General features: G+C 40.6%; 1 protein-coding gene across 6 annotated transcripts in view; it reads left to right on the forward strand.

Annotated features, from left to right (window-relative positions):
* The window catches only part of ARHGEF28 (Rho guanine nucleotide exchange factor 28), a 117,961-nt gene extending 109,692 nt beyond the window's left edge, over positions 1-8,269 (forward strand). For all 6 annotated transcript variants that reach the window (XM_051788153.1, XM_051788151.1, XM_051788150.1 and 3 more), the window contains one exon: positions 5,326-8,269. In XM_051788153.1, the coding sequence (XP_051644113.1) occupies positions 5,326-5,486 (161 nt within the window). In that variant the 3' untranslated portion in view covers positions 5,487-8,269. The remainder of the gene's footprint in view (positions 1-5,325) is intronic.
* The last annotated feature ends 1,949 nt before the right edge of the window (positions 8,270-10,218 follow it).

Below are 10,218 nucleotides of genomic sequence, written 5' to 3' on the forward strand. Positions count from 1 at the left end.
GAAATTTTATTTTGTAAAGAGGGCCAATGAGACACAGATCTCTGAAAGGTACAGCAAATTAATTCAGTGTCTGCAAAATCCATGTGGCGTATTCCTTCCAAACCTCCCTTTATTTTTTCTTTTTTTTTTCTTCTTTTTTCTTTTTTAAATTTTTCTCCTTTTTCTTTTTTTTTTTTTTTTTTTTTTTGGAAACAGCTAGGAAGTAAAAAAGTGTCCAGCCCATCCTGACCTCAGAGCTGACCCAGTTTTGAGGAGGAGTTTGAATCAGGGGCCTTCTAAGGTCCCTTCCAACTTGAATTATCCTATGATGCTGTGAAACCCCAGAGTCAGAGCTGAAGGAGGAAAACTGAGGGCTTTCTATTCAAAACACAGAGGCTCGAGAGAGTTTTTTTTTGCCTGGAGTGTTTCTTGCCTTGATAATGTCCTCCTGTCCTTCCCATAATCATCACTGTGAGCACTCCAGGCTTACGTGAAGAGCTCTGATCTTGGGAGAGAGAGAGGAGGGGTGAAGGGGGTGAAGGAGAAAATCTGTGGCATTTATTTGATGTGAAAGTGCTTACATCCTATGACAACAGACAGGAGGTGAGAATCAGTGTGACTAATGAGTTGTTTACTTGGCTTTTGTATCCCCCGCCCCTCCCCCCCCCCCCAGGAACATGGGCTGTGTTTGTTTTGATATGTATTGATTTCAGATTCCTGCAAATACAATTGCTTTGTCCTTCACCTTCTCAGCAGTTTGTGAGACACCACTAACCTGTCTCAGTGCTATGGAAAAGGTAGGGTATGGTAGTTAGGATGCAGAATGCTTTTTTCCCCCTTTCCCATACAACAGTAGGATGTTTTTAGCCAGGAGCTGTCATTTCTCAGAGTTTGGATCCTGAATCCATTTAGAGAACTGTCATTATTGTTATATTGAGGTTGTCTAAGAAAAGCATGGAAAGAGTGTCTGCAGTTTCCTCATGGTTGTCCTCATGATACCAGACCTAAACTCATGGAAAATGGGGAAAAAATTGGATTTGTTTTTAATGTTGGATTTGGCGGTAGCTGTGTGAATTAGACAATTTGTGATTGTTTTCAGAATTTGTTAGAAACAGCTTCTGACTCCTTTTGAGAAAATTGGTGAGGTACACCACAGGGAATGCCTGGAGTATATTTAATGAGATGGTCTTGGCTGAGATAAAAAGGACAAAAAGCTGTACTTTCGGGGTATTCTGTGCTGTGATGTGGCACTGCTGGACTACATGTGACCAAAATGTTGAAGTGCTGACTACCTAATATTACCTAATATCACAGATTACCTAATATTTGGTCTCCAGCCTCAAGCACATCTCTCTTTCTGGGGTGTTTGATCAGCCCAACATTGAAAGAATGTATTTCTCTGATTTACTGTTCACTTTTGTCTAGGGGTACCCATGGTGCAGCTGCGGATCTGGCTTGCTCTTTAGGAAAGAGTTACCTGGAGTGTCATAGGAGAAAAATATTTTACATAAGTGAGAAACAGTTAAAGGGGGCTTCAGTTTGCCCATAAACTCCAGGGTCCAGGATGCAGAGAGATACCAACAGCCCTTGGCTGGTGTAAAAGTGGGAGGAAGTAGATTGCTGTGAGTCTCAGAGTAGACTCTGTGGAAGTGTCTCAGCTACAGATCAGTTTCATTAAAGCTTTGGAAATCAGGGTATATTTCCTGCACTTACATAAATACGAAGGAAAAAAAAAGTGAGTGTAAATGAGCAAGAGAAGGGCTGTGTCTTATTCTTTCGCTTGTCCTTTCTGTGCAAGGCTGTGGGAGCCAGACAGCAGGCAGAGCCCGGCCCAGGTGGGAAGGGTACGGGTAGGGGCTGTGGGAGAGCTTTTTCCGGGCACTGGTAATGTGGGTGCTGGTCTGGTGGGCGCGCTGTTGAGCTAAACACAGCTTACCAGAGGGAGCATCCCTTGGCACCTTGGAAGGGAGCAAAAGAAAGGATAAGTAAATGCTGAATGTAAAGAAAGGGAGTAATACAAAACTCATTTTTTGGCTGATGTCGACAGGTGAATTACAGTGATGTTTAAGGAGGCTCAAAAAGGTCCTTACTTACCTGACTCTTGATCCATAGTGAATTCTGACTATCTGTCGCAGTGCAGCAGAGAATGCGCCTGGAGAGGGTCTGTGGAGTTCCCCTGGATGCTCCAGCTGCCTGGGGAGCCCAGGAGAGCTTTCTGGTTGTCATTTTTCCAGTAGCAGCCTTGATGTCTGCACAGATAATCAGTTTGGTTTGCATTTTTATTAAACATCCTCAGTTCCCAGAGTTCTCTAGAAAAGAGCAGCTGATGTTTTCAAGTCTAGTTTTGGAAGTTTCTTCCCTGTTTCAGAAGAGCATTTAAAGAGGAGAATTTCTCTCAGCATTCTCCTACTTGGTGACTAGGACAGCTTATTTCCCCCGTGCTGTACCAGAGAGCTCAGGGGAGGCTTCTTGGCTGCTGTTGGTGCTCTACATTACAAGAACAGTGCTGGCTGGTGGTTCAGTCCCCTTTCCCTACTCTTCCTTCATCTGAGACTTTTATTATAATTTCTGTCACTCCTTACACCCTTTATGTGCAGTTGTTCTCGAGCCGCATCACACTGCTGCCTGTGATAACAGCTGGTCTCCTGGCTCAGCTGCTTCCAGCATGGCACAGGGCAGAGTAACAGCAGGCGCTCTCCCCAGCGGCAGGGCGAGTGTATTGCCTTGGAGGCACATTGTACTTTTATTAGGCAGAGTCTGTGTTGAGTGCCACCTGAAGTGCATCCAAAACCAGCTCCTTCCATCCTCAGTTGGATTAAGCACAACCTTTCCAGCCTGAAGCCAATTGTCACCCCAGCAGCGGCTGCATTGTCACCTCCTGAATGCTCTTCTGCTGTTCAGATTCTCCAGATGCAACAGAATTAACAAAAAAAAAAAAAAAAAAAAAAAGGGCAGCTAAAGTAGTAATAAATCATTAATTTTGATAGTGACAGAATCTGATTTGTTTTCCCAGAACTTGGATGGTCTCCACTGCTCAGCTCTACTGCTTAGAGTTGTAACAGGTAATGAGTAATGAGAAATGGCTTGGAAACAGCTACTGTTTTAATTGGTGAAGCAATTACTGTTTAGTTTTGATGGTGGAAAATAACTGCATGTAAGGTGCTTCTCTTTCTTTTCTGTGTTTTTTTTCAAATTTGTAATTAGGCTTCTTCAATTATGTACTTCATAAACTTTGGAAACAGATCTTTCAAATAAATGTTTAGTACCTGGTATTCTTATGCGCATAACTTTGGTAAAGTGAATAGACTCACAGGACTTAAAAAGGACTATTAATGTGGGTAAAATTACCCAAATATGTAAGTGTTTAGAAGCTGAGGATCTTCCACTAATAGGGCTCTCTTTAATAAACAAATAAACTCAACGTATCCAGCTTTCATAAAGAAAAGCAGACATACTCCTGCTTTCTTCTGTTGATGCAAATTGCATTCTTTTTCTGATATGACTATCAAAAATAAAGAAATTAAGAAGTCATCTTTAAAAAAATCAAGGCTGTTCAAATAAGTTAGGGATTTAAGTTCTGCTATGTTACATATTGCAAATAACTCACCTGCAGCCAAGACTTGCTCTGAATTTTCATCGAGGCTGAAACTTAATTTGTTAAATTCAATATAAAACAGTAAAAGAAAGACATTTGGGGATTAATTGTGGTAACGTCCTGTGTCATCCCTCTATGACTAAGCACTGCTTGTTTATAATACTTTGCCCCTGCCAATGACCCTGCAGTCTTGGCAGCAATCTTTATAACGTACATGTGGCTTACTCTGTGAGCTGAAGCCCCAAAACCTGTTTGCTCCCCACAGCTGTGTGAATATCAAAGAGGAGAAGATGCTGAATGCAGAGGCAGTGATAGGATGTGTTCCCACATGCCCATCACATAACCATCTCATACTGCTCCACACACATCGTGGCAGGGAGCAGCTGGGGAGCCTCAGCTTTTCAGGGTGCCAGCAAGCTTGTTTTGCCTTAAACTCCTGCATCAGTGAACAAGACCGGTGAAAGCCACATGTGTCAGGGGAGTGCCAAATGCAGGCAGGTGGCATTTTGAATTGCCACCAGTTAGAGTGACATGGTGTGTAAAACCCCAAATAACTCCTTTTGAATAGATTTTCATTGCACATACATGTGAGTAGAAGTACGGACCAGAGCAGGCATGACATCTTCAGCTCTTTGCATGAATGATCAAGACTCAAAGGACCCCCTTTCTGAGTTTGCTTGCTTCTGGTGTTACCATGCTATGGGAAGGATTCCAAGCTCCCCTTCTTCTTGCAGTCCTTTTTTGAGACAGAAGAATGAAAATTTTACTCTCCTGATGTAATAGTAGAGATTGGTCAGGCCAAGATTACAGTGAAAAATATTGCAAACTTTTCTCATCACTGTGCATGAGGATACACGTTCCCTTGTTATGCAGATTGTTTTTATGGTAAAACTACTTTAAAGACATACAAATGTAGAAAAGCCAACTACTAAGATGTAGGGCCAGAAGTGCTACAGAATGCTGGCTAGGGATAAAACCCAACCATAGTTGTGTTGTTTTGGTTTTTTTAAGCCATACACAGATCATCACAAAAGTCTCCGTTGCTCAGTGCTGGAAAACAAGTACCCGATTCTCTGCATTTGTGGGAGAAGACTGGAAAGATAACAAATGAAGATTGTGAAATAATGTAGTATTGGGGTGCAAGTATTCTCTCCACATCACACCTAAAGGATTGAGACAAGAATAGAGTAGGTAGTTTGTGCAAATAAGCACTAATAACTTGGTAGAAAAAAAAGAATGCTTATACATCAGAATGCAAGTGCCAGCCATGTAGACTTTTAACTGGGTTTGCTCAGTTGATTTTTTCATCTGTAAAAGGAAGGCTTGCAAATAAATTTTTATGTAATGATGAAAACTGTATTAATTCTACCATTGTATTATTACTAACAAAGGCACTGGTTATGTGCTTTATGTTTCCATCCAACCCAGCTCTGATGTCATTTAAGCCTTTCCATTATTGCATATGTTCAGTAAAGTATGGCTATTAATTTTTTCAAATTATTATTATAAAAATAATGACAGTGAGCATCCTTCATGTGACAGTGGACAGACTTGAACAGATTTCAGTAAACTTGTGTAAGGTACCTCTCACCAAACTGTAGTATAACTTGTACTAGAATGCTGTTTTCCTTTCTAGACAGACGCAACAAACTAGAAAATGGTGCTAATGAAAAAGTCAGAATTCTCCCTTTGTGACGGCATTGGCATGGCAGAAGATGCATGGTCTCATGTCCTTCTCTTGTGTGTTACAGATCTGAACACATCACAGACCCAGGGTCCTGAAACAAGCATTCCAAACAAGGGATCCATCCAGTTGCCACAAGTGGACACACTGGTGCTGAGCCATCAGCCTGAGAACCTGCAGGACACAGAAAGTGGAGGCAGAGTAGAAGAGAAGATTGTTTACCTCTGATGGCTTGTCTTCTAATCTCAGTAGCACTTTGGAAATATAACCATGTTTGCTTTTCTAAGTATCTGTAGCTGCTCTCTGTATGACCAGCTGGCTTTAAGGATAGTGTTTAATATTAAATGTAAATTTTTTCCCTTGATAAATACAGCAATTAAGTTATTTCGAAGCCTTTGTTGTATAATCTTTAATTTATGATTTAATTTTAACTGCTTTGCAAGAAGCAGTGAGTAGCAGGAGAGACATTTTGGAATTGCAAAGATGCCACCAGGAATTGTGAAAACTAATGTTGATTTTCTCATGAGTCCTCTTTTTAAAAGGACAAACTAGGAGAGACAGGCCTGCTATTTGAGATTTGAGAGTGTGTATCACTAACCTTCTAACAGTTGTGATATAACATGAGAAGACAGCAATCTAAGAATGATGGTTATAGTCTTAGCTGAAATGTGCCATGTACACTTCTCTGTTGGGTCATTTTCTTTATCCTCTGGCTCAGGAACTGTTCAGCAGAAGATGTTTTTTATGCATAAGTGTAAGTGTTTGTTCATGTCCCAAAGCCTATCATCATTATGGTACTAGTGCCAGTTTCTGTGCAGAGATGCAGTAAATCCGTTTGTTATTGTATTATATCTCATTTCAGTAAGTGCCCTTATGCATTAAAATTTACCAGATGAAACCATCTCACTGGTCAAAAGACAAGAAAGGGAGGAAATAGAAGGCTTCTAGTTAACTGAACCCTTCTGAAACTCCACTGCTTTCCCATGTAGGAGCCAGGTAGCTTTCTGCTTTCAGGTTCCTGGGGTTTTCTGTGTGTTAGGCAGCAAGAAACCAGGACCTGTTTCATGCCTTTTCGTCTTTCAGAAATATTTGTACACTTCCGTCAAATTGAATAAATTTTCTGTGTGTTTCTGCAAAACTGTAACTTTGATTCATTGGCAGATTCTCCAAAGAAATAGGAAAACAGGAGGAAAATGAAAAAATAAATAAAGTTCTAACTTTGTTTGCACTCAGCTCTGCTGCAGATGTATCTGCCTTGGTCCAGTACAGCCAAAGCTGTGCTCCATGCATCTCAGCTGGCAAAACCAAGGATGTGCTTATTGCTGCTTTGTGTGGCTGATGGGATTAGCAGAGGCACAGCAGGAATGTGGCTTCACAGCTCCTGAGTCAGAGCTGCCTCACCTCTACCCTCATGGGGCAGAAAAGCACAGGATTGGTCCTGCCCACTTGTCTGGGTAAGCCCCAAATGTCATATGGTTTTCATTTTACCCTAAGCCTTGAGTTGTCCAAAATCTTTTTCAGGGAGTAGAGTTTTAGATGGTGTATGTTTGTCAGCAAGGGTTTCCTGATGCAGAAGATTCTCTTCCAGAGACTGGTGTGCTGTGGGGAATACTCAAAGGCAGAGCTTTCTGAGCTGCATCTCACTGGACTACCAGACTAGCTGTTCAGGTGGTATCTTGGGCCAACAACTGAACACCTGACTTTCTTCGTGAACAGGACCTGATTCTCGGCTGGTATTATTTGGTGTGCAAATGTCATCAGGGAAAGACTGGGCCTGCAGATGTATTTTCCAGTGTCTGTGTCCAGCCTTCAAGACTCATCCTAACCCAACAGAATTTTTATGTCTTCTTATAAGAGAAAAAACTTTTTAGAATTCCTAGAATTGTTTTAGCTTTTGTACTTTTCACAATTAGACTAAAATTAAAATGTGGATTTAACTTCTCTTAGGGGTTCTGCAGTAAGGACAGTCCATGGCCTTTCTGTTTGACTGGTCAGCACTGAATTCAGAGTTATCATCTGAACAGTTTTTTGGCAAATTTCTGAGTATACAGACCAATTTCTTGGGATGCTGTATGTCCCAGGATATGTACATTGCCCAGGGACCTGCAGGAAACTGGGGGAAAAATGAGTATTTTCTCCACAGTTACTCTCTCTGCATTTTATTGTGCCTTGGCTGAAACATCTGGTACTGGTTACTGTCAAATCCAAGCTGCTGGATGAATAGCTGCTGTCCCAGTCTGGTGTGGGAATTCCCATGTAAGGATCTTGCCACTGGGAGAGGAAGAGAGGATACTGCTTCTCTCATCAGTTTTAATTGAAGGGCTGGGAGTTGAAAAGCAGCTGGCCAGGACTTCAAATGTTGTGCAAATCTTTAAGTCCCCTAACATCACGCAGCATCTTATTTTACTCACCTGTGTTTACAGGAAAGCTTCTAGCACTTGAGGAAGGCAAAGGCAGGAAACAGATGGCCTCTAGATTTAGGTATTTTAATTGTAAAACATTTTTAAATATAGGCCAGTATGGTTTTGGCAGGTGCTCTTTATAACAAGATGTATTATGCGCCCCTGAACTCTGTCCATTATTTAGGCATTTCTTAATGCTTAGCAGAATTTAAACGCAGCCCCAGTGAGATTCAGCCATTGTAGCAGGATGCATTTTCAGTTATCATGAGGCATATATTAATGGTGTGCCTTCCTTTTTATTTAGAAAAATATATTCAGAAATTCTCTTCACCTTTTTTACATTATTTTGAAGGGGGCTTATTTGCAAGGCCTATTGTTTTTCATCACATATATTGTGGGTTTTTTTGCTATGCTCCTCAAGGCATCTTGCCTCTGAAAGCTCAGAATCTAATTTAGTCATTCATTTCAGTGCTTAAGCTAAAGGAGCAGTTGCTTTACTACAAATATCCACGGCAGTGGGATGAGCTTTCTCTTTGTTTCTTCTTTTAATTTTTTTTTTTCTCCATCATTTAACAAAAGGGGTATTTCTTTTCTGTAGTACCTAAAGTTTTCCAGCATTTTCTTCTTAATGTTGTTGTATGCTAGTAAAGCTATCAGATCAAACAACTTTGAGATATTTTTAAGGGAAACCTGCAACAGATTTTTTTTCAGCAAGTCTATAATAATGGTAAAGAAGGAATTAATTAATGGCTTAGGCTTACAGTGGCCTGGATCCAGAATCTTGGATTTATATATTCAGTCATTTGTAGGAAGAGGCAAGAGTAGAGCAAATGCTTCACTTGGCTGCTGTTGAACTATTAAGGTAAACAACACAGCTGCATTTTTAAGAGATTTTTCACAAAGGTCATCCATGTTATTTTCAAATTACTAAATTAAATACAGATTAGGCTCTCAGCAAAACTCCCCGAAGGTTATTTACTGAAGTGATTGAAAAAAATATCTGTTGATGATTATTCATGTAAGGAACACAAGTAATTTTGCTTAGCGTGCCCTGTAAGCTGCATTAATTTATATGCCACCGATTTAGGTTAAAAAGTAAGATTTTCACTGCTTCTTAATCAAGTAGGTGCAACTTCTGTAGTAATATTCCATATTGTTGCTAAAAATGTTTTCATGGCAGTGTTCATTCAAAGAAACGCAAAGAGGCTGAGCTGTGCTAAGTAAGGTACAACTTGCTCTGACTGAATTTTGAACACAATGAAGAGTTGCAGATGAGGCAGTTTTCCTTACGACTTTGATGACAAATGGGGAAATAACATGACTACTTGGATACCTTCTAATGAATATTCTGTTTGAAAAGAGTTCCAGCCCCAAATCCTTCCCATCCAAATCCTTCAGTGTGCCCAGTTTATATTACAGAAGTAGAAACAGGTTAGGCTGTGGGGCGTTCGCACACTGAAACAGGTTGGATGTGTGCTCTTTCTTATGGAATTGCAGTTGATCCGTGCCATTTTGCCAAGGTAAATGGATGTGTTTGTTATTTTCTCATCCTTAGTAAAGGTTTGTACGTAAAAACACTGCAGAAGTAGCTGTGAATATTCTTGATAATCTTAATCATAAGGATAGCTACATGTCAACCTCCAAAAAGATTTTTCTGTCTCACTGCCAGGTTCTGAGATAAGACTGTGAACTTGGCTTGAATTCAGTGTCTTGAATTTTGCAGAAAGGATCCCTTTGGCAGGCTGATGTCAAACAGAGTGTTTCAGTTCTTCAATGTAAATGAAAAACCTCAAATAACCTTCCTGGGATTAATCTGAAGTGTTCTCATCAATACAGCCCTTTGCTCTGCAAAAGTACATCAGAAAATAGACTATTAGTCTTCTTGTATCAGGAGATCATCAAAGACTAAGTGGATTGTGGAAGAACTTGCAAGAGTTTTGTGGGCTGTGGTGATGAAATGATCCAGGTACCTCATCTGGGAATGTCATTGTTTTCCACTGACATGTAGAGCAGTATTGGCAGCAGCTCTATTCAGGCCAGCAGTTGGCTCCCAGATTCCCAGAGAGCTATGTTTCTTATCTTATGGATCATCTATGCAGAAGCTTCTTCCTCTTCTCTTCACTCAGGCTCAGATCAGGATGTTCCCAACCCTTATATGGAAGGGCTCTGCCACAGGGCGGTCTGCAGCACCCACCAAATTGTGAGTTTGAGTCTTGAAATATCCTGGGTAGAGACCAGAAGAAAAGAAACATGAAAAAGGTGGTCTGGGTGTAGAGAAGACAGGAGGAGTGGTCCCCTGCCATGAAGTGTTTCTAAGCTCCTTCATGGAACAAACTTTTTTATTCAGAGAAAAAAAGTTGGTATTTATCACACTACTTATTGTTTGTTTAATTGAGAATCTGAGAACTGGTTAGATGCCACACACTTCAATTCCAGTGCCAAACAGAGTGAGGATCAGATTTTTACAAAAGGGACAGTGAAGCATGCAAGTTGAAACAAAGAATTTCTCCTATGGAGGTTGCTTACCAGACTCAAGGGAACTTTCTTATCAGATTCCT

Source organism: Manacus candei, unplaced genomic scaffold (assembly GCF_025592945.1).
Source record: "Manacus candei isolate 608988 ecotype Guabito, Panama unplaced genomic scaffold, ASM2559294v1 h1tg000024l, whole genome shotgun sequence".
Lineage (NCBI taxonomy): Eukaryota > Metazoa > Chordata > Aves > Passeriformes > Pipridae > Manacus > Manacus candei.